Raw genomic sequence first — 25,860 nt, forward strand, 5'->3', positions numbered from 1 at the left:
GGCAGCTGCAGCGCAGCTCACCGGGGAGCCAGCTGACCATACCTCCCTTAGACAATGCATTCAAAGGTCAAAGGGGCTCTGGCTCTTAGTTTGAACAAGCATGTTTGGTCACCAGGAGTTCCAGTGACCACTGGGCTCAGAACATGCAAATGATTTGCAGCTCCCTTAATTCAGCTGAACTCCAGTCCCCAAAGTCAAGCTCAACCTCAAAGTGGTGTTATTCCTTTTCCAAATAGTATGGTGCAGCCATGTGTCTTTATGAAGCTTGGGAAACAACTATTTTTTAGTTCTTGATTTATTTTTGAAACAAATATTTTCTTTCTACTTGTGAAATTATGCATTTATTTTGAATGGATATGTCCAATAACTAATAAAAATATCTATTTTACATTACATATGATGAGATGGCATGCTATCATGCACACATTCCACAAATATCTAGACCACCAGTCTGTATGTGAAGCACTAGGTTCAGGGGGAGAGAAATAGGTAAGGTCCCTCCTTTCAGAGAATAAAATTACTGGAAATGTCACCCTAACCATCTTTGCCTGCAAACATGCATCCTATTTTTCACAATCTAGGAGATGAGAAATTTCCCAGATGGGTTCCACTGAGAGACTCTTTGGATTTTTTTTTAATCACCTGTCAAACTACTGAGAGGGGGAAACATATTTTTGGAGCAATATCTTTATGTTTACAGAATTACCTTCAAGAATTTTGAGAACCTGGCACTCTTAAAAGAGAAAAGAATCTCTTTTTTTATGCTCATGGTGAGAAGCAACACAGCAAACAGAAATCATAGACTTCTGGAAAATGCCCAGACACAGAACATTTGGGCTCCTGATTATTTTTACTCTGTAGTTGCAATGAAGGGGGCAAATAGTCAACTTGACACTTGCCCTTGAAGACCAACTAGCATTATGGAAGAAGGTTAGTTTGGTGTCTTTAGCATGATAAGAAAAAGTTAATTCGGTGTCATTTTGAAACAGCTGCAATATGAAGGATTTCTACAGATAGACTGCTTATCACCCAACAAGATTGTGATCTGGCCCAGACTCTCTTCTGCAGCCCAGTGTGAGGTGTACTTCCTGTCTCTGAACCAAATGAGTTCGTCCTGGAGAAAACCCTAGTTGAGAAGTAACATACAGCTTGTCAAAGAAGCTTCCACAAATAGCATATATGTATTTTATGAAACTTACTCAGCCAGCATTTGGGTTTGGGTGGACCTGAGGGTGGGGCAATGCTTTGAATTAGGCAAGAAATACAAGTTTTAGTGAAAAGCTGCCAGATACCTTGATTTTAAAGTATTACTCAAAATTTAACAAAGCAAAACAAACAAATGTTCTCTTTACTCTTTTTATATGAGCAATAAAAGTATCCTTCTTTTTCCCAGGGAGAGTATGAATAAAGAGCAAAATAAAAGAGAGATAATAAGAAACAGGAGATAGAACTTCTGCAAAGGGAAGGGGTCCAAGAGATGGAGGGAAGGTTGGAGAAGGAGAGGGGCTGAGATACGAAAAAGAATTAAGATGTGTTTTGTGCCTGTGCCGATTCCTCACAATGAACGTACTCATTTGGCACTGCAAACATGTATTGCTAATTAAAAAAAGAACATAGCTTTTGTTTTGCTTTTCTTTTAAGGACCACAGGAAATTTCTTCCACTTGACTAAGCTGGCTCTTTCGCTTATTGGCTCCTAACAGTTGGCACTTTGCTAAGATCAATCCAGCAGGGTCAGCTTTCCTAGCGTCCTATGATTTCCAGCAATCTCATATGGCAATTTCCCATTAACCCTGATTGCCCTGTGCCCAAGACATGCATGTCTCTCCCACAAGGTGAGCCTAAAGCGATCCTAAAGCTGTCACAAGATGCAATCCATCTTGACCCACTTTCCCAGGTTGATTTTTTGAGTTCAATAGGTCAGTCTGCCAACTGCCCCTGTACTGACAGAGTGGTGACAGGTGCCCTTCCCAGTGGAGAGCTGACACCCAGAACAATGTGGGAAATATGTTAATCCCAGGAGTTGGGATGGGAGCCCGCAGGCTTTGTGACCTCTCATCGCAAAGGCCTCAGTGTGCTTTTCAGAAGATGGAGCTATTGTCCTCCTGGGCCTCCAATGGGAGGACTGTGAGAAGAAGCACAATGTACATCAAAGGATGGAAATACGGGACCTGGGTGCAGAGGCTAAAGAGCCTGGCATTATTTCCCCTGGAGAAGAGAAGGCCGGATTGGATTGGGTCAAGTAGGCCATAATGGTAGAAGAGCTATTATGTCCTGAATGAGGCCAGCTGTTCAACATTTTGAGTGAGAAGAAAAGGAGTGGAAGAAAATGAATGTAAACTGCAATGTGAGAAATTTGTTTGACATAAATAGAAAATTTCAAACAGTAAGGGCCATTAACTGCTGACATTAGTGGTGGGGGAGTACATTTCTCAGATAAACTTGAAGAGTTTTTCAGTCAAAAGTTTTAAAGGAAAACTTGTCTGAGTTCAGACAAGAAACAGAAAAAAAAATGAGGTCTCTGTAATTATGTAACGTAAGATTTTGAACTTCATCAACTGCTCTTTACAACTGACAGTTTCTTCACGGGCAGTATTAAAAGCTGCTACCCAGGCTTCTCTGACCTTGCTTTAATGACTTCTCCCAGACACGAATTGTCTTTGTGGCTGAGTGATTGACAAGGACCTTGGCTGATGGGCACCCCGATTCCAGCTCTGTGGCTAATCAGCCCCGAGAGTTGGAAGGAGTGCAGAACCTCAATTTCCTTCACTGTCACACAGGGACAATAGGTCTGTTCCACCTCGTAGGATGTCTTTCAGGAACAAATTGTAAAAGGAATGAAAAGCACACTAAACCCAAGTATGGAGTGATTAAACTGTTCAGACCCCGGGCTGCTCCCAAATAAAGAAATGTGTGGCTCTCTTAGTATTGTTTTAATGAGTTACTCCCACGCCCGCCTCTGAGTAAGCAAAGAAAAGGACCAGAGGGCAAACTAAGAATTCAAGGGCACAAGCTGGGCTAGGGACTGCTATTTTATTCTTATAACTTCCGGATCCATAACCCCAAATCAGGCCAAACCGGGTGGCATTTGCCTGCACAGGGCTAACAGAGCCTTTTCATCAAGCTATGACCTTTGCAGTTTTGAACATTTCAACTGGAAATACTTCCTCATGAAATCCTCCAGTACCAGAACCAGAGAGCGCCACTGTTCTTGGTGCTTGTAATAGGTAAAGTCCAGATACGCATTTACAATGGACAGACATAAGTGCTGCACTACAGTGATGAGGTGAAGGAAGGTTGTGCTCCTATCATGGGTTCACACTGAGGATATTTTCAGTCCCAATGAAAGAAAAAATCGTGTTGGCCAAGAATTGTATCTCAAGAGAAAAAAATCATTCCAAAATGCAGGCAGAATAAAGGAACCTTAGATAGATGCACTGGGAGATTTCATCTCAAGTGGACCTGCCCTTGAGAGATATGGCTGATGAGAGCATCCCTGACTTTCCAGGTTGCACCCTTTGGGACTCTGTGCTTCCAACCACAAGGCGCTGCTGCTACGCTCACGAACAGACCTCTGACCTGGGCAGTCCTTCCACACCCCAGAATGCAAAAGGAACAACTTCAACCAATCAAACAGGAAAGAGAAGAGCCAAGAAAGGGTTACAAAGTATAATGCAATTAGTGAAGGGACAACCTTGGAATTAGCTCCCAATCTCATATAATTTATCCTACTTAAAAGGCCACAAAATCGTTTCCAGTGAGGTAAATATGGTTCACAGACATAGTTCATTTGCCTCATAAAGTGAATTTTAAAAAACTAATTCCAAATAATTCTCTTGAAAAACTAGGTCTGGGCCTATATCCCAGCAGCATGGTGCCTGCCTGGCAAGTGCAAAGTCCTGAGTTCCATTCCCAGTACCAAAACCAAAACCAAAACCCTACAAACCTAGGAGTCATGGTGAGGTGAGCCCATGCACGTGCATGATGATAATCATTTGGAATCCACGTGCTTTCTGCCCCATTGACATGAGAAATGCACCCCGGGGCTTCCCACAATCCCCAACTCTCCCTAATCCTCCCTAACAAGGCACTACATGTAATATAAAATGGCTCCCACTGCCCACCAGATGCTCACTTTCATGAACCCTTTACTCACTTTATTGTTCTCCTGGACTGTCCAGACATTCAGCTTGCAGTCCCTTCCTTGGCCTTTGCTGCTTCTGCTTTACTACTTAGTACAAGCAATCATAGTTATTTCCAGTTGCTAGACAAACAAAATTATACTGATGTACATTATCCTTCAGTGACAATGTGGATTACCCTGGGGACAGGCTAGCATCAGAGGCTGTTTTATGCTACCCACTTTTGTGTGATTCTTATGCCTTAAGTTCTTCAAATTAAGCATTGCAAAGATTTATTTATGTTGCAGTCTTCTAAAGGACAGTGATGATCACTTGCACATTCTCCTCCATGTCTGATGAGTGGAAGGCAGCCTCTCCCCTCCCCAGTGTGTTATCTCCAGAGCCTTCTTGTACTTTTGGGGAAGATGAGGTGGGAAAACACAGTGGCAAAATGATATCAAAAAGACATGACAGGTACAAGTCCCCATCCAAAACTTCATGAATGGATTGAATAGTAGAATTATTCTAACAGTCAAAAAGAGGAAACATCATAAATTTCCATCCAGTGATGAATGAATGGATGAATGAATGTGAATGTTTTCTGTCTGTACAATGGAATAGTATTTGGCAATTGGAAGAACACAGAAAGCTGATAGTACAGCATGAACAAACATTGAAAATCCGACAAGGAGAAGAAGTCAACCACAAAGCCACACACATAGTATATGATTCCATCTTAATGAAATGTCCACAGCTAGCAAATTCCATAGAGATGGAAACTAGATTAGTTCCAGCTAGAACTGGGCACACTGGGAGGAAATGAGAAATGGCTGCCAGTGGTACAAGATTTCTTTTGGTGGCGATGAAAATATTCTAACATTAATCGTGGTCGCAGCCACACCACTGTGTGTGTATGCTGAAATCCAGGGGCTAGTACACTTCCAATAGGCAGATGGAAGTGCAATACATGAATGAGGGCCAGCCAGAGAGCTCAGCAGACTAAAAGCACCTGCTTAGGAAAGCACAGGGACCGGGGTTCAATCCCCACCATGCTGGGCTGTCCCTGACCTCGGGGGTGCTCTGAGATGACAACTGAGACTGGATGTGGTAGTGTACCAGTAACCCCAGTGCTTGGGAGGCTGAAAACAGGAGGATGACTACGAGTCTGATCTATGCAGTGAGAGTCTATACTAAATACACAGAAGAAAAAAAAATGTGAGTGATAGCTTAAAAGCTATTGTTTAGAAAATATAAAATAGAATAAGTGTTTGAAATTGGAATGGAGAACTGCTGTTTCTGGGTGGGCTGCCTGATCGCCTCTGAGCTTGTTCACGTCCCAGATGAAGAGAGGATCGTACAGAGCTGGCTGCCTTAACCCATCCCACGCTGTGCTGAGATTTGCACAGACCTACTTCTGAAATCGCTGGCTCCCCTCACCCTGTTGCTGCTCAGCCCTCACCCAGCGTTTTCTCCCTCTCAAAAGACAAGTAAAATGTATTAATTATTGAAAATGTCCTATTAATCAGCTTGGAAAGTGTCTCATTGTTATTTGTTTCTCAATAAAATAAAATAAATAAAAGTCTTGCGGATAACCCACTACTATTATAGACTACTGGACTATATTGGATTACTCTGCTGAATCCATGCACCTACAATGCATGAATGGCAATGGAACACACATCTCTGACAAAAGTAAACAAAAAAGGGGGTTATAAATAGACCATTTTGTAGCGGAAAAAATATATATCTGTGTATACACAATAGCATAAATATATAGTTAGTTTCTCACAGTTCAATGAGAAGGTTTTGAACTAACAATGTTTAGACAAGATATCATGTCTGCATCTCGTACTAGGAATAACTACTACAAAGACAACAATAAGCAATTTATTAATTGTTGTAACTGTACTACTAACCTGTGTTGAAACTATCTCATTGCTACTTCTTTCTCAATAAAATTAATTATCTATCATCTATCTATCTATCTATCTATCTATCTATCTATCTATCTATCTATCTAAAGACAAGTAAAAGAGCCACACGGAGGTTGCCCGGCTGCTTCTCGTGGCGGCGTGTGCCCGTTGGGAGCAGTACATAAGCTCCTGGAGCTGTGCCAGCTGATTCGGCTCTCTAAGATCATATTGGCTCTGCTCCCCCTCACGGTGGCACACATCCTGTTCTAAATGCAGAGTGGGGCTTGCCAAGACCATTTCTCTGTCTGCCGTCTGGTGACATTTTCTCTGCCCCAGTAGCCTCCTTGAGCTCACCTCTGCCTGCTCCCACACTCCACAGCAGAGCTGCGGCGCTGCTTCCCGTGCCTCTCCCGGCCCTTCCCGCCCTACAGCTGTGAGACAGCACCCAGGTATCAGTGAACTTGTTGGCCACCTCCTAATGCAATTTCTGTGCACGTCTCTCATCATTACTGTCAAAGAGTACTTACAAATGAGTTCACGTGGGAAAATTCCTCAACTAAGCATTCAGAACACACGCACGCCAGCCTCCACCCCAATCACATTAAGAGGTTACAGCAAAGCACTGATCACTGGGAGGTGAAGTGAGGGCAGACAGATTCAAATAGCATTCACACTCCTTGGTTTAATTGAGGTCTGGCCTGAGCTATGCCATGAGTGGCCACCAAGAGAGAGCGTCTGGCACACAAGCCACACGCACAGCGACTGCATTCACTCACAGTCCAGCCCATCCTCTTCCCAGCCAAGCTCCAGAGCTCACCTCCATTGAAGCAACAGCCAAATGCACTCACTGACCTCTTCTGGGGCTCCAGGACCACTGCAGCAGCTTCCAGCCTCAGCAGTCGGACCTGATAGCCACCTTCAGCCCGTACTTCCTTCTGGGTGAACAGTGCAGGTATGCTTCCTCCTGCCTGTCAATATTTAACTACCCTGTCAAGTTACATTACATCACCTGCACTAAATCCCACCCAGTGATACAAGAGGGAGCGTTGGCTTTATTCAGTTCAATTCAAGTAGCCTTGATGCGCTGCCTTCCATTGATTCATTTCTTTCAATATGTATTGAGTTCTCACTCTGCTTGGTGTTAGGGATATACAAAAGAGAGATGCACTAAAGTGGTGTGTGCTCTCTGAGCACACAGGGCAGGCACTCTCCAATTCCTGGCTGATAGGAAAAGACAGAGTACACAGGGACAGAGATTCCCAAAGACAGTGGCACCAGAGCGACACCTCTACTGGGCTTGGTTCGATGTGCATACACAAAAGGATGGTGAATGCGTGACTTCTGTCCTCAGGAGCTTCCACTCAACACAGGCGGCCCCATCCTTCTACAGACAGCTGTGTTGCTTATCGAAGTACCATAGGCAAGATGCAGAATCACAAACCAAAAATAGGAGCCATTCAGCAGTTTTTTTGTAAAGTTCGCTCGTTAGCCATGTGTAAAACTGAAGCCCCGAACAGCTCTGTAGCAGTGACACCAGCTGTCATTGCTATTTTAAAGACTAGTCAGTGCCATAAATACAGGTGATTCTTCAGAGATAAACCTAATAAATAAAGAAATTGCCTATGATCTATTTTCAGGACTAGGGAAAGAAGAATTTGGGTGACAGAGCAACATGTTTCCCTGGTCAAAGGACTGAGTTTGAAACAAATAGACACTGTAAAGGTTACCCATACAAAGAGATCTGTCACAGACTAGATTCTCCTACCTCCTTGTGGCTTTTCCATCATAACATTTTCTTACACTTAATGAACTGTTGATGACTCTTTTAAATGATGTAGAAATACTGGCTGAATCACCAGTGGTGCGGAATTGCCACCTCTAACTTCATCTGTGATCAGAGACCTTAGGAGCTACGCACTTCGAGATTTTGTTTTCAAGTTTGAATTCACCACCAAAGCATGGCTCTCAAATGTACCCACATAATTGCTTTTCTACCCAAACTCATTTCAGCTTCATGCTCTAGAGAACAAAGACTTTCATTTATATATTCCCACTCAAAGGCCCCCACCACCAGGGAGCCCAGGAGGCTGCCATAGGAAAGTCCTGGTGTATCTGAATTGCAAAACACAGCCTAGGGATCTCAATACATCTAATTTGGGACAAGGTCCAAGCCGAGGAGCCTCTCCGCATGGAAGCAGCCCTCTTAGTTTCTCAGGCAATTTTCCAGTTCCACACACATACTTCTCCACTTGTTTCCAAGGCCAATGTTTACAGTCTGTTGCAATATTTTACTACAAGGTATTTAGAGTTTTGACAAATGTTATCTGACATTGCCACCATTGCAGTGAAAATTGATGACCCATACCTAATGCCCCCTACTTGGTTGGGGCTGAAGACATTTTTCTATCACTCAGTGATTCTAAGCAGAGCACTCCAGACACTCCTTCTTATCTTGGAACCGCAATTTGATCTTAGCCTATTAAAGTGATGATTCTGCATCGAACGCTGAATCATCATAAGCTAACGTGTTTTACCATACACAAGCGTTTTTTTTAATCAAGACTTTTTCAGGACTTTTTGCTTAATAACACATAATCCTTGGTGTTCAGAATATTATACATTATTAATGGAATAATTGTTATACTAATTGCCAAATGCCCAGGGATTTCTTGACCCAATTAGATTGGATTTATGTCATTTATCTTGTGATCTGGTGAGAAAGGTGACCTCTATTTTAATGGCATTTTAGTTGGTGCCATATGAGGTCTATTTTTCAAATATCACGAATATCATCATTCATGAGATAACCATCAGCCCATGGAAAATAACTAGAAAATATGGATAATATTCTCAGAAGTTAACCATGAGGAACTTCAACTTTTGAAAGAGAATTCTTAAAATGTATCCCTCTGGTGTACTGAGCTTCACAGCACAGAAAAAAAGAAGGGTTTTTATTTGCTTGTTTTATATTTTTAATAAGAAGTCTTTAAAGAGAAATGGTAAAGAAAAACATTGCTGAAAAGCCAAATTAAACAAAATATTCTTCTCTTGGCATATTGTATACACAGTGTGGAGGAAACTTATGAAAATCTGAAGGCATCAATTAATGTACTGTAACCCTGGCCAAGTTACTAAATCCCCCTGATTGAGGTCTAAGCCACCTGTTACAAGAAGTGACTAAAGAAAGTGATTGATTATTAAGGTACCCTCAGGAAGGACTTTGGAAGTCTGTAACTTATCTGTGGGTCACATTAAAGTTCTCCTCATGTTGCTAACTGTTCTAATTCACTCAAAATTTTAGGGTTTTCTAGCCAGGGAGACCTTGTTTCAAATTCTGGCCAAACCAAGATTGTCATTCAACTTGCAAGCACTCAGATCATGTCTAATCCAAAGATTTGACTGAATATTCTATGATACATTATTTTTCATCTTGTCTGAACTAACAAGTTTTTTTTTCTGGAAATCCAGTTGACTTTTTGAAATAAATTTGGATAGTCAGGCTTAATAAATATATAGGTTTTCAAGGTGTCTGAAAAGTATGATGTTAAAAATAATGAAAGGAAACCATAGAATAGAAATTTGAATTTTTCTTCTGGGGAGTTCAGTAACAAAAACTAAGACAAATATGTATAAAAACACATTTCAGTCTTGATCCTCTAAGGATGTTCTGCAGGATTGGCAATGTAAGCATTGTCAGCATCTTGTTAAAAATGCAAACATGCTCTCCCTGGTCTCAGGAATCATTTCTGTGAAACCTCTAAAGGTTTCTCATCAGGTGGTAGTTTGAGAAGCCCTGTTGTAGAATTTGCTTAACCCAACAGGAAGATGGAACGAACCATCAGAATAATTTGTTGGTTACCAGCAAGGCAAAAATAACGTTGCAATTCCAAATATTTTAAGTCAAAAATAAACAAAGGCGTTACCGTAGTAAATGGCTTTTGGGCCTAATGAATTTTAGCTTCGTAGTCAGGTAACTCATAAGACACAGTTAAACTCAAAATGTGGCCAATGGTTGGCTCTTCTACAAAAGAATCGTGTGGGATGGCAAAATCAACCTCAATGAGCAGAGCAGCGGGGTATGCGGGGTTGTCCTCCCAGCGCACAGCTGGCCAGCACTGCTCTGTCTTCTCTCCACACCTCTCTGGCTGGAGGGTCAACCCTGGGCGAATCCCAGCTCTTCGGTTCACTGATGAGCCAACGCTGCCCAAGAATTGCAGAAGAGTGAGTGCCCAGCATGCAACTCAAGAGAACTATTTTGGGGTCTAAGCTATGAGTGGTCTAATAAATGCTACCTAGAGAGGAAGTCAGTGTGAAGATACACAAAGCTTGAGCTGAGGAAGGAAAAGCCATTCACAACATATATTTAATCCCTCTTTGAAGAATAATTTTGAAGTGGTTGGCATATGAATTGCATCAGTGATTAATCAGCAAAAGAACTGTGATTACCCAGAGAACATTTCAGACCCAGAGGGTAGTGGAGAGTGATGCTTTTGCGAAAGGGAGGAAGAAGGCAAAACAACAAGCAGTAAGTAAAGATTGTTAAAAGTTAAAGAGCATACAAAATCTATGCCAGTAAGGGCCAGCCAGATAGCTCAGTGGACTAAAGTGCCTGCTTAGGCAGAGCACAGCGGCTGGGTTCAATCCCCAGACTGCCGTGCTGGCCCCGCCCCTCGGACATGCTGAGATAGCGATTGAGACTGAAGTGGTGGCACGCTCTTGTAATCCCAGTGCTTGGGAAGCTGAAAACAGGAGAATCACTACAAGTCCGATCTGTGTAGAGAGACCCTATAAAACCTGTAGACTCTGTCTTTTTTTTTTTTTAAAGGAAATGGCAAAAAAAAAAAAACCGGTTTTCTTTCCTGAAAAACTCACAAAAAATGATTGTGCATGTGGGTATCAAGAAATTATTGAAATTATTTATCCTAAAGTGAAAGAGAAAATCACAAATAAGCAAAACTTATGCATGCTTTTAAGTGAGAAAATAGTGCTCTAACCAAATCAAGGATGAATAATAAAAATCAGGGAAAAGTTATTTAGACATAGTACAATAGAGACCAGCTCATATCAAAATTGGGTTGTAAGTCCTAAAGAAAATACAGAGCTTTCAATATCTTTATTTTAAAGAGTAAAGATTTAAAATAAATGAATTCTATATTCCTTCTTAAACTGTTCTAATAAATAGTGGCAGAGGGATTGCTTCTAAATTCATTTTAGGAGGCCAGCCAGCATTACACTGATATAAAAATCAGATAAAGCTACCACTAGCAAGGAAAATTACAGGCTCCCTCTGATGAACATAGATGCAAAACTCCCCAGTAAAATGCTGGCCAAAGGAATTCAACAGCACATCCAAAAAAAATTATACATCATAACCAATCAGTCTTTCTACCTGGCTTGCAAACCAATTAAAAGGATAAACATCTATAACATAAGAATGGAAAGAATGCCATGATCATTTCAATAGATGCAGAAAAGCTACTTGACAAAGTTTAATATCCTTCCTTTATACAAGTTGTTGGCCTTTAGAAGAATGTACCTCACGTAATAAAGGCCATCTACAAAAGGCTCACAGCTAACATCAACAACAATAAGGAAAATGGAAAGCTTTCCATCTAAGATAGGTGCAAATCAAGGATGCCTATTCTTGTCACTTCTGTTCAACACATTAGCACGAGTATTAGCAAGAGTAATCAGACATAAATAACTCAGAAACATTTAGAGCCGTAAAACTATCAGGGTCATAAAATATACAAATGTCTAAGAAACTGTCATAGCCAAAAGAAACACAAGGAAAGGCTGCTAAATACAAATGGAGCAGGCTGGATGGATGACTGGAACAGGTATGAAAAACAAACAAACAAAGAGACAAACAAAAAAGCAAACAAACAGTAAGCAAAACTAAGGAAATTTAAATAAAGGAAATCTTCAATTAATACTAGCAACGAATGCCCATATTAATAGAAGATGTTAATAGCAGAAAATTATATGAGAGATTTATAGCCATCCTCTGTATTAGCTTCATTATTTTTTAAAAAATAAAGGTTGACTTGAAACTTTAAGAATACTTGGATAGTGTTAGAGGGACATATAAGCTATAGAAAAAAATGTAGAACATGGTAATACAGTAGGATGTCCTGGGATGGGAGGGTGGCCACAAAAAGTAGTCTGTGAAGTTTTGTCTGAAGTTTTGAGCAGAAAACTTCATGAGATAGGAGGAGCTGTGCAAAAGTCTCAGGGAAGAGGATTCAGCTACAGGCACAAGAGTAAAACAAGAAGGCAAGCGAACAAGAGGTAAGTTAAACGGAAAGCTGGTTATTTGCAAAGACAAAATAATTTTCTCATATTGTAATGAAGACAAGAAGATAAAAGCATACAACATAAATCTGGGGAAGTTAAATACAACAGAAGAAAACTGATTGCAAAATGAGAAGATTATATGGAATTCTCTGGTATGATATGATAGAATAGATATTTTTCAAGCAAATACAAATTATTAAAGTTAAGAAACTCAAGACTGAAATATTAAAAATGTAGTGACTTCAAAATTTAAGATAGATAAATATTGCATTACACTTGGATTTTACCTAAATTTTAAGAAAGTGATGATTCCTCTATAATTTAGTTTGTCTCACAGAAGAAAAAAATGATTCCTCTGTTTCCAGGCAAATATGCTCAAGTGCCTGACTGGGCCCCGGATGATCACCTGGAGATTGTGCTGCCTGTCAGGCATTGGCCCTTGTGGCTATGGTTGGTCTTCATCTCAGAGGAACACAGTCTCCACTTTTGATAGTTCCACAAGTGCTCACTGAGAACATAGGGTGCGCCTGGTACCCTGTGGTACTCTGCTAGATCCTGGGAAATGATGGTGGTCAGCACTAAAGAGCTGGCCCTTAGCATCATTGGACAACAGCCTTGGATTCATCGCTATAAGAGAATAAAGGGTGAAGCCCATGCTTCCAGAGGGGAGCAGGGGTGGCTCTTCCAGGGAGGTAACACCTGCAACCATCACTGGACACATGACTTGTACTTTTTTTAATTCAGATGTAAAAGACATATAGAAATGATATGAAGGGGAAAGAACAGGCAGGAGAAAGGCAGTGCACAAGCAGGAGAGTACAGGAGAGATGAGAGCAGAGGGACAGAGAGTGGCTGCAGGAGGGAGAGTGGAGGGGAAAAATGGACCATGACGGTTCTTCTCAGCAAACACTACCCAGGATATCCGTAGTCACTTCCAGGTGAAGGATGAGCATAGATCCAACAGCACAAATTTCACCTGGTTCGTATGGCATACTCATTAGTTTTCCAGTGCTGGGACAGAACACGTGACATACACAATTTAAAGAAGGAAATGTTTATCATGACTTGTGCTTTCAGTCCATAGTCTGGGTGAAAGACAGAAATATCTTGGAGGAAGAGCCTGCCAGGGCAAGGCAACTGGCTTTATGGCAGCCCGGAAGTGGTCAGAGGAAGAGCCAGAAAGAAAGGGGCCAGGAACCAGCTGCAGCCCCAAGGTCAGGCCCAGGACCCACGCACCTGCCCTTAAAAGTGTCCCAGGTATCTCTCAAGCCAACTGAGTTGATAATGAAGATTAATTTTCATATCCGACATTTGGATTTCTCCTTAAATGATGTTTAAAATGTCATTTAAGTGTTGAAATGGCTATTTGTTCACTGTCACTGGCTGACGTCATACGCTACCTAGCTTCCTCTGTGTTCTCAGCTCGGTTACCCTCCAGCCCCCCACCTCACCGGAGCACCTTGCCCCTTGCTGTTTGCTCAGGTGGAAGTGATGCTTCTGCTGTCCCCCTGCATGACCCATGAAGTTTGATAACACAGCTGCCAAGAAATGATTACTTCTCGCCTGACTCAGAAAAACAAGACTGGCCTCTTCTCTCCTCGCTCTCGCACTTTACTTGCTGTGTACAGAGCTCTGTGGCAGAGAACTGGGCAGTGGAGTACGGTGTCATATGTAGTCCATGTATAAAGAGAGACGGAGAGTCAAGACAGGCACTCAGAAAAGAGAAATGAGGATTCAGGACCAGATAATGGTGCAGACCAGAGAGTCATGCATCTGTTTCTGTCTACCTCTGTGTCTCTGTCTTTGCCATCTCTCTCCTTTTTTTTTCTTTCTTTCTTACCTTTTTTTATTTTTTGAGACAAGTCCTAACTATGTCCTCCACACTGGCTTTGAATTCACCATGTAGCCCAGGCTGAGCTCAAATTTGCAATTATCCTGCTTCAGCCTCCCAAGTGGTAGGGTTACAAGTATACACCGCCAAACTGGCCAGACCAGAGATTTTTCAGTCACACACTGGCTGTGGGAGTGATCTGCATCCCCTTCATACAGTAGCGCCTTCCCAGTGTGACAACCACAGATGTCTCTGGGCATTGCCAAATACCCACGGGGAGCGAAACTGCCCCAACTTGAGAACCGCTGACCCAGACAGTTAGTTCATCAGATGTCTGAGGGGAACTGTTAGGCAGCTTTCAGTGGACATAAGACTGCTGGAACTCAGCCATGACTCTTCGAAGGAGCTAGGCAAATCTTCAGGGATGGGGTTGCCTTTGTCAACTTCCCCTCCTATTTGTACAACTCAAGCTAGAGTCACCATTAATTCTGTCTGATTAATGCTATTCTTTCTATTTTATTTCCTCCATCTCTCTCCCTTCCTTCCTGCCTTGATTTGGGTATCTGACTCCTTTTCTGCTGCTGAACAGAGCTCAGGTGTGAGACAATGCCTGCCCTTTCAGCTTGTCAGAATAGCATCCTTTGTGTCTAATGCCTCTACCAGGGAGGGCAGGTTTCATCTAACGTCTACCTTATGCTCCTGTTGAGGCCTGCAGGTTACCCTCTGGCAATTTGCCTTCCTCCTCGCTCCACTTAGCCTTTCCTGGGGAGCCGCCTCCCATCTGCATTCCACAGGGAGTCTTCTTTGCTGTTAGTTTTTGTTCCATTCTGAAAGTGGCACAGGCCTGCTTCTTAGGGTTTCCTCCCCTTGAAATACAATTCAGTTGCTTTTCTGAGGCAGAAAAAAGAGTGATACCTGGTAGAATTTTTATGGCAGAGAGACAGAAACAGCAAAATTGGTATAGAGAAGACTCTATAAACATGCTAATAAAATCATGCTATGGTATTAATTGCTCATGGATGAGCTTGGGAAGTGCCTAAAACAGCCAGGATATCCTATAAAGAGCACATTGAAATAGACTGGTGAGAAGAGGAGTGCCCAGTCTGGCAGAAAGAAACCCGACTGATGTGCTGACTGCTAGAGGTCAGTGTCGGAGAAAGCAAATGCCAAGCAGGTTACAAACCTAGTTTATTAAGCTAGTTTAGTTTTCATTTTGTTGCTGAGCTCTTGGTATTCCCATCCTTGAAATCTCCAAATTGTTTTGAAAATTGAAAATTCATGGGTGTGTTACCGTGTGGATGTGTAACTAGAGTTTCTCAGCAGTTTTGTTTCAGTCCACCCCTCTGATGCCTTCCAGCACTGGTGCCCTTGCAGCTTGCCTGTACAAGAGCCTTCACGTACAGATGTAGCACTGAAAAGCTTCACTGGAAGGTACCTTCAAAGCATGGTTCAATGCAAGGCCCTGACTCCATACTTTGTATTCACATCTGTTTTAATATTTCATTGTTTTAGCATATAGCATATATATCATATATTATATATATCATATATATCACATACAATAGATATTATATACATTCATGTAATTCTCAGAACCTTAGTCTGTCCCATTCAACAAATGCAGATGCTAATTCAAGGTCCCACAGAAGTCAAGCATCAGAGTCAGAATTTAAGTTCTAGATTTGTCTTCCAAACTTATGCTGTTTCCCAAACACACACACACACACACACACACACACACACACACTCGTTGGAAAAGTCCTAATTGAGCTACCACTACATGTTTCATATCAACAGGATGATGAAGAAATAAAGGCTGGTCATGTTACACTGGAGGTACTTGTCACTGTCACTAGCGACTCTGCGTGCAAACGGAGATACGGGATGCCCAGCAGATAATGCAGAGGTCCATTGTGGTCAGACACCAGTGTTATCATGTAATGAAGGAATTCTCCCAGGAAAATGTATAGAAGAAAGCATGTTATGGAGGAAAACAGTAATTATAAAGGAATCATGCTTCAGGATAATCCAGGCTTTAAAATATTTGCACCGATTGTGTCAATTCACTTAGCTGATCTCACACTCAATTATTAGTCTTTAAAACATGATTCTATGGTTAGTGGAATGGCACAAAGCCTTGTGGCAGAGCATATATCTGAGCCTGAGACAGGGAGGCAGGCAGGTGGGCCATGTGGGCACATACCAGCAGGCCCTAAATCCCTGAACACAAGGACCATGGCATACTTGGGATATGATCAGGAAAGACATAAGGTCAGAATGGGACGTCCTAATTGCTATATGTGGCATATCTGTGCTCATTTGTCCTCTGGAGGTGATGTTCAGTGTCACACAATTTTCTACCCAGTCCTTGAATTAGTGAAGAATAATGGCCCAGCTTCTCTATGGTCATCGAAATAAATGACATTGAAATGGGTCTTTGTTCCTGTGTAGACCTAGGCCTCACAATGGTGTGGAATTGGCACCATTGCCCCTTACATCTTTTTTGAGCTTTGTTAATCTTATTTTCAGCTTCTGAAAAGAGCAATATATCCAAGTACAATCACTAATTGAATATGGTTCAACCTTCCTCCAACTTTAATAAGAAACCAAAGAGTGAAATTCAATTAGGCTCACCCTTTCCATTTCAAAAGATCAAATCCTCCCATTTCACAGTGAAAATTATGAAAGATTATCTTCTTAGTGGAAGGCTACAGAAAAATTTGGATTTCTGTCAAATATTTAGCATAATATCCCAGGATGTGGATTAATATTGCTTTTCAGCAGCTTGCTCTAAATTTCTGTCGATGTAATCTCTGTTTTGGAGGCTTTTGAATAAAAGGCAATATGTATCCTTGCATGACTCAAAGTATTCGGCAGAAATGGGTAACAAGATCAAACAGTTTTAGGACATGTTAGCATGCCTTCTGGTTATTAAAAGGCAGACACCTCAGTTTCACTCCCATACTTCTGTGTTGATCCACTAGCTCCTCAGAGAGAACTGAAATTATTGAGGCAAGCTTGTATGTGTAAAACTATTTAGGAGTTGATTTAAAATTACAAACAGCAGAAAAAAAATATATATATATATAGTTTAGGAGAAAACACAAAGTTATCATTTTTGTTGGCTAGCATAAGGTCAAATAACCCTAGAAAATAACATCATAATAAAAAATAATATCAATAATCACTATTATTATTTCTTTCAGAGTTAAGATTTACCACCTTTATTTGAAGTCTTGGCCACTTTAGGTACTTTATTTTCTCAAATTTAAATTTATTTGATTCCAAAGCTATTGACTATAACCCCAAGCTTGCATTTTTCATGTTATACTGCTTTTGCAACCCTGGTTGATAGGTTTGTCTTTGCCAAACTAGATTCTTTATAACATGTGCAAAGTTATCTACAGATCTTTATTGGGAACTAGAGTTATATGTCAATAACTGGGGTTATTTTGTCTTCCCTTGCTTTATTTTATAGTCTGATGGTATGACATGTTACAAGCATAATCATAAAAGAATTTATGCAAAACTTTCCATGTTGTTTCTATGAGTTCTACCTCAAAGCAGTGCTCAGACAGAAACCCAAGCGTCCCCTGGTATTTCAGGAAAAGCAGTAAATATTTGTAATAGGCATACTGTGATAGTCCCTATTTGACAAAAGCATTCATTTCTCTGTGCCATGCTGCCAGAAGTTGGCACTCAACACCACCTCTGGTTCACACTGAAATCTGAGTCCTGGGTTGGTATTTTCTTTTCCACTCACAGGTACTGGTGAACGAGCAAGGTGTAGACTTCAGGCTGTGAAATGCAGAGAAAAAAAAAAAACGAAGAATAAAAAACCAAAACACTGGTTCTATTAGCAACTCAGGTTACACAGATCTCAGGGGAGAATGGGACTGGAATCTTTACAATCACAACATTTTAGCACAATGATTTTTCAGTATTTTTAAATGTAGATAAGTCTCTTTCTCATGTGAAATACTATTTGTAAGTTCAATATGGTAAAGGGAAAAAGTAGTAAGGGCTACTGTTTATCCTGCACATTCTCAAGGGCAGATACCATGCTAAAATTTCTGTGTAGTTTTCATTGTTTAACTCTGCGAATAACCATATGAATTAGGCACTCTTAACCTCCTCTGTTGAAAGCAGGCTTAAAGAGGTGAACATCCCAAAGTGTGTGTCCTCCAACTCATGGAGCATAACCCTGAAGCTGGGGTGGAAGATTTGAGGCAGAGAATGGCAGGACACGATAGAAAGGTGAGAGAACATGAAGAAATTTGCATTTCATTTTCTAGATTATGGTCAGTCATTGAAGGAGTGTAAGTAGGGGACAGATGAACATTTTACAAAGGCCATCCTGGTGCTTATGTAAGGTATGGCTGTCGGGGGCCCAAAACTATGTCCAGGAAAATGAACTTGAAAACTCAATTCTGCATGAGGCCTCCAAAAAGGGAAGCTTTAAAAATATAGGTCTCCCCATCTAGATTCAAATCATATGTATTAATGGGCAACCAAGCACTAGGCATGTTTTAAATTCTCCATGAGATTCTCATGCAGTATGAAAACCCTGAGTTGAAGAGTATTGATTGAAATACAGGAAGGAGAGAGGGTGACAGTTTGCTGTGGACAATAGCAGTGAGGAGGGCACATGGATTGGATGGAGAAATAAAAACACAGAAAAGAACAGTAAGTATAGCAGGGATTGATAATTCTCTGCCAGTGGGGTTGCAAGGCTGTGTTCTTGAGTTCAGTTCTGGGCTTGGAAGTCTGGGCGGACAGTACAGGTGGAGTATCCCACATCCAAAATGCAAAGGACCAGAAATACTCTGGATTTGGAATTTTCCAGACTTAACAATGTTTGCATAGATAATTCCATATCTTGGGAGTACAAGCAAATAAGTTAATCATAATTTCATTTGTCCTCACACCTAATTTATACACATAGCCTGAAGATAAATTCATAGACTTTCTTTCTTTCTTTTCTTTCCTTCCTTGTTTTTTATTTTTTATTTATTATTATGTTTTTTTTTGAGACAGTCTGACTATGTAGTTCAGGTTCCCTTTGAACTTACTGTATAGTGCAGGCTGGCCTTGACCTCACAGTGATCCTTCTACCCCAGCTTTCTGAGGGCTAGGATTGTAGGTGTGTACCACCATGCTCAGCAGTAGACAGAATATTTTAAAATTGGAACCTGTCAAATGAAACCAGGTGTGGAATTTTCCACTTATGACATCATATTCCCATTCAAAGAGTCTCTGACCTTGGAGCAATTTGGATTTCTTGGATTTTCAGATTGAGGATGCTCAATTTACACCTCCACCAGCACTGGCAGACTCACTCAGACTAGCTGCTCTATACAAGAAGTTACATTTTGATCAAGGAAAGCATGCAGAGTCATAAAGGTACTACATTGGCTAGCTTTTGATCACTGTGACAAAGTAATACATAAAAAACTTGAGGGAAAAATATTTATTTTGATGCAGAGCTTCCGATCGGTCCATGGTGAGCTGTCTACATTACTTTGAGGTCTGGAGCAGGCAGAAGCATCCTGGTGGACTAATGAGGCAGGAAAACCTGCTCAGTTCATGGTAACCAGGAAGCAGAGAGCAAGGAAGAGCCAGTGAAAAGACACACCCCCTAGAGCCAACCCCCTTGGAGCCATACCCCCTTGGAGCGGCACCCCCAGTTATCTTCTCCCAATTGGCCCTACCTCCTCACAACCATTCAACACTGAATTCACTGATAGATTAACACACTTGATTAAGTTAGAACTATCACTATACAGTGACTGTCCAAAGCCCATCTGTTACTAAGCCTTCAACACAACATACTTTTTAAGAGGAGATTTGGATCCCAAGCATAACAAAAGAGTACCAAGGAGGAGCCTCAATACATAAATGACTGGTGAGAGAAGAACCCATTATGGAAGGAGAGAAAGCATAGAGACATGAAAAGTTCTCAGGGACCTTTTACTGTCCTTTCTGTGACCACTAGCTGTATATCGATATTTCAAAATAATTCCATTCTTCAGTAATTTTTGTAATGGGAAAGAAACTACCTCTTTCAACCAAAATCTTTATAGATAAGTACTGCCTCTAATTTCATTGCCTTTGTTCATTTCATCATTCTCTGATTATCCACTCCTTTTCTAATCTACTTTCTTACCCCATTGTTGTCCACAGAGGAAGCAAGGATGTCATCCCAGCCTCTGGTTTGCCTGCCACTCTGGCTGCCTCCCAGCATAGCTAAACCGAGGCGGGCACCATTTCAGTGAGGTAAGTATGTGTCTAGCCATCCCATTACATTGTGCTAACTATTCAAACACTGCTGTTTTCCTCCAAAAACAAGAAGTGCATTTCTGTGGTGAGCGCTGCAACTGCTAAGTATGTGGATTAGAAACAAAATTTAAACTACTCTGGGATTTTCCAGGATCAGAAGTTGTTACAGATATTGTGTTGTTTCAGATGTCCTAGAGATTAAGTAGGCTAAGATAGCTCCTTGGCATGTTATTAGTGAATCTACATTATTAGAAAATCTTTTTCTAAATCATTCCCACCCACTCCTCAAAACCATTGGAATCAAGGAGTAATTAGGAGTGAGATCAGAATCTTTACTTAATCTTGACCCATCCCAGATGGTGTAATCATCATGGTCCTATCAGCCAAGAGTAGAAGGGCAGGCAGGGCCATGCCAAGAAAATAACACTTGCATTAATTCAAAATAATTTGGATTGACTGTAAGGCCCTTTTGTCTCCTGTTCTGCTCAGAGCTTTATCTAACATTGCTCATTGTTGTCATGCATCGTTCTGCCGATGCCCCCAGGTGTGCGCACTCTGCATTTGGAATCCTTCCTGGAGGTTGCCTGTCAGTCTGTGTTGATGATAGAAGGAAACATTGTCATCTAAAAACTCCAAGGACAAACCCTTCATAGTCAGCCACTCATCTGGTAATTGTCCACAGATCACCTATGATGTACAGAAATGGGGGTGGGTACTGGACACACAGTTGTAAGGTGTAGACTCTCAAGGTATTTATAATCTTGTCCTGGAAAATACATGTTGCCAGGTTCCGGCCCTGTTCGAAAGTGTTTTCCTCATATTTAACTCCCTTCTTTTTCACAACACTCTGAGGTGGTTGTTATTATCATCATCTCCATTTTGCAGATGAAAAAACTGAGGAATATCAGTTTAAGGTCCAATTAAAATGCTAGTAAAGCAACACAGGGACTGGACCAGGCCTTCGGGCTCCAGTCTATGTTTTTAATCATTGTACTTCACTTCCCTACTTAAATGTGAAAAACTCCCTTGAAAATTATTTATAGAATGTGGCTCTTGGTTTATCTTTAGTTGACATTAAGTTCTCTGTATTAATGATTCTTGAAAGGAAACATTTTTAAGATAAGCAACTTTTCTCTTCTTATCAAGCACTGCCCAGACAAACAGAAAGGAAGAAAGAGGTAAACACTTTAGCTCATCAACTCCATCTTTGCTTATCTGAGAATTTTTGACCTCTTAATCTAAAATATTTTCATAGGTATTCTTAGAATCTTTCTTTTACTCCAACTGTATAAGCAATGAGTATCTACAACAATGAAAGAGTACTTCATTTTGGAAGTTATTTATAAATATTTACGCAATCATACCAACCTTACTGAACATACAAAACAAATTCCATCCTAAGTCCCATTCTGAGTTGCCTGGATTTCCCGCACATTCAAAAGGTTCCTATTCCCTGGGCCAAGCATCCTGGAGCCCCAGAAACATAAAGGTGTGAAATAAGCCTGTAGTCCTATAATGATTGCAGAGCAATTTTATTAAGACTTGGGTTTCTGGGAACGTTTCATTTTATCACTCAGTTATTGTCTTGATCTGCCATTTACTCAAAGGTTTTGTTGGCCGGCACTCAATTCTCTACCTTCCGAACTATCAGTGTTTTGTTGAGCACTTTCCACCCAGACAGATAACAGGATTTGGTGACAGCTTTCAATTTCATTACCACTGGAACTTTTGCAGGTGTAGGGTTTCTCCGTGTAGGCTGCTCTTTGGCTATGACTTATTCAGCCTATTATTTAATGGCCCATGAAATTGGCCTGCCTGTGCAAAACAACTTGCCAATTCTTCCAGTGTAAAAACCCTAAAGATATTTATCAATGCAAATATAAATAATCTCTCTGAGAGGCCACTGGTCCATTATAAGTCTGTTTAATAGAGATCTCTGACCAGCTGAAATCTGTCAAGCTCCAGCCTTCATGATTCCTCATCCTCTTGAGAAATACATATGCAGAATGAAAGGAATTAAATTGGCACAGAAGTTATGGCACAAAAGTTTCTTTAATTATATGAGAAGTGTTTCACACACAGAAGGGTAGCCGAGTTGAATAAATCCTTGGCTGATGTACAGAGGAGAAAATACAGTAGTTAGATAAAGAAGTACAATGCCAATATCAAATTAAAATAATTCAAATCTACAACAAAGTATTAGATCGTGTTTCATATTTACTCCGTTAACCACTTATTTTTAAAAGTGTTGATAGGTACTGATAGGCAAATGGTAAAATTTATTATTCCATATTTTGCTTGTCTTTAAATTGTTCATTGTTTCTGGAAATAATGTTGTATTATATATCATAAGCCATAAAAAGTTTCTCATTTTTTGACCCATTACTTTTCCTATTGAGAATCTGAAATATGTTGAAACCACGGAGTAAAGACATTGATCATGACAAGGCTTGAAATACCACAAAATAAGATGCAACATGAATGATCAGTGATGGTAAGATGGTTAAAGAAATTATAATACTTCCAATGGACAAGGTATTATGCAAATGAACAAGGTAGAGAAATTGTTATATAATATATTCCATGTAAATATTTATTGATTTTTTTTCCTATATGCCATGTCCTGAGACTATATTGTGAAGCAAAATCATTATCATTTGCTCCTGATTCCATAGTGCTCAGTATTGCAGGGCAGTTAGATATTAGTGAAAGTAACATACTACCCTCATACTTAGGGATAGAGGGGCTTTTTAATTATTTAAGGCTGTGTCTTAAGCTGCTTGGCTTTGGAGCTAAGCCAGTCCATGTGCAGGGCAAGTACCATTGGCATTGAGTTTACCTGTGACTTAACAGCAACAATTAAAAAGAATGTGTGAGCAATCTGTAGGAAGGGAACAACTTCTTGAGAGACTTCTTGAGAGATCTGCTCTAGTGATTCCAGTGTTCAGATCTATTAGAATTTCTGATCTCCAACCTTTTAAATTCAATTCTTTCATTTTTTTGACCTAGCTAAATGTTTAGGATAACAACATTTCTGCTTTTCTTTTGCATATTTTTAATTCTGTATGCAGGAAACAATATGAATAATTAATGAACAATTTTTATTTTGTCTCATGAAACTATAATGATGTTAAGTTTGTAGCATGGTACAGATAATGTGGTTGTATTAGTCCTGAAGTTCCATTGTAAACTCTGTGATGTTTCCTCTTCAAAGTTTAATGAATTCTTCCTGTGACAAAGAACCACATTAGACACTTAAAGAATATTTGCTTTTGAAGTAATTTGTAGGCATTGAAGGGAGGGCTAAGGAATGATACAAGAATAGATTCCATGACTGATGTATTTACCTGATTACTATTTTTGGTATGTCTATATCAGAAGCAAACATATTAATTTCTTTTAAAGATTATTCTTTTTCTATGAGCAACCATATAACGTTATGGATCATTAACTGTCCCTGGGCTCTTGGACTTTAATTTTCACATAAATGTACCTGATTCTTTTCCTCATTCCAATGTAAAATGTATTACTTGTGTCTCATAGTAGTAGTAGAAGAACTTGTTTGTCTTTTCTGTTTATTAGCAGCACGCCCCCACCTTGATAATAGTATCATGGAGAAGCATTTGTTCCAGAAGTACAGATACAGGCAGTATTAAACATATTTGCTAATAATAAAAATAAAACAAGCCTCCCACAAATACACAAGAATCAAGCTTTGTCCATCATAAAACAAATCACTCCCATAAATGTTCACCTTGGCTCTCCCTGCCACTGGATCTAGTCCCAAGCCATGTGCTCGTGCTTCCAGTTACAGCAACTCCAGATGCCCTTTTTAACAACTTCAGAGTGCTTTCTCCAAAAATAAGTTAGTGAAAGGAAAATGCCACAAGGAAGCAGCCCCTTAGGGCTTTCCAACTGTGTAGCCGATATCACCATTCTTTCCTCTTCTGCTAGAGTAGGTGGTGGTTAAAATGCCTCATCTATGTACAGTAATTAAGAGATGCAGATTACGTACATGAAGACCACTGAACATCACCAGATTAAATATTTGGAACCCAAAATGTACCACTGACCAGCTTGCCAGCAACGCAGGCTCCTGTGGATATTTTCTTTCATGGAACTGATTAGTTCAGTATGCTGAGGTTCTCATAAATGCCATATTGGTTTCCTATCTGGCTTATCAGTATTTGGCCATCTAGACAGAGTTGGATATCAGAATCCATGTTTGATTTTCATGAACTTTGGAAAAAATCACCCTAAGAAATAAAGCTTTATTATTTCCATGAAAAAAATCAACCGTTGTGTAGCCAGGAAACTCTGTCTTCTCCTTTTTTTCCCCTCTTTCCTAGAATGCAGTTTCTAAACTCGATGAAAATGAAAATCATCAGTTTACTACTGATACGGGCTTAAATAACGTGGACCTATAGTAAGAAAATATAATCTTCCTTCCTCCACAATGTCCCTACTTTGTTATTTCTTCTGCCTTGAGGAAACGAGAATATGACAAACTATCAAATAATACTCATTTTGGAGATTTAGAAATTCATGTATGAGCAAATATTCAGATGGTTTCTTAAATTATAACAGAAATAGCCTAATACTCTTCGGTGTGCTTTTTAAATTTAGTGTCTGTTTTTCTGACTTACTCGTCTAGCACAGCACTTCATCATGCATTTCTTTTCTAGGCCACATACAACGTTGTTTGTAACTCCTGCAAATCCGCTGACTCCATTTGGCATAATTTCTGCATCAGTTGATCCAGTGGTCAGCGAAAGTCTCCATTATCGTGCACTTTCAAATAAATCCTATAAAGTATTGCATTTTTGCATCTCAAGAAGTGATGGCTGACTTAATCATATGTATACTTAATTTTTCACAGATATTCCATATTAACTTGCAGAAAATGTAGTTTATTCCTTTCTTGTTAATTTTTTCTTTCTTTTTTTTTTTTTTGCGGAATCCGGGATTGAACTCAGGCCCTTGCGCTTGCCAGGGAAGCACTTATTCCACTGAGCCATCTCCCCAGCCCCTTAGTTTATTCCTTTTTTAACTGGGTATAAAACTGCCTCCTTCTGAACATAGCATTTGGATATATTTAGTATTTATAATTTTCTTCCATCTAATTTTGTTAAAACACTGCTGTTTACCTGACTATGATAATTCTATGTTTTAAGTACATTTTAGCAAATCTTTAAATTGTGTGTTCACATTCTTTGCCCATTTTTATTGTGATTTATTTTTTACTAATTTGAAAGAATTGTCTCCATAATTGATATACCATGTTTTTAGTTTTTACAAGATTTGAAGTTTTTTTTTTTTTTTTTTTTTTTTTGTCTCTGGCTGAATTCCTAGTGTTTGTGAGTTGAAAAATGTTATTAGTTTTATGTAATTAGTACCTAATTTTCTCTTTATGGCTTTTG

General features: G+C 40.1%; 1 protein-coding gene across 4 annotated transcripts in view; it reads right to left on the minus strand.

Annotated features, from left to right (window-relative positions):
- Nckap5 (NCK associated protein 5) overlaps positions 1-25,860 on the minus strand; it is a 959,001-nt gene that overhangs the window by 795,089 nt on the left and 138,052 nt on the right. Inside the window, exon 1 of one of the 4 annotated variants that reach the window (XM_023709697.1) lies at positions 6,886-6,966. The exons of 2 other annotated variants lie outside the window; for them this stretch is intronic. Coding sequence is in view for 1 of the 2 variants with exons in the window: in XM_023709696.1 (XP_023565464.1) it covers positions 6,851-6,856 (6 nt within the window). In the remaining variant the exon portion in view is untranslated. Of the gene's footprint in view, positions 1-6,850; positions 6,967-25,860 lie in introns of those variants that run through there. One more of the 4 variants, XM_023709696.1, reaches the window with a different exon arrangement.

The sequence above is a fragment of the Octodon degus genome, unplaced genomic scaffold (genome assembly GCF_000260255.1).
Source record: "Octodon degus isolate 3935 unplaced genomic scaffold, OctDeg1.0 scaffold00014, whole genome shotgun sequence".
NCBI classification, from domain to species: Eukaryota; Metazoa; Chordata; class Mammalia; order Rodentia; family Octodontidae; genus Octodon; species Octodon degus.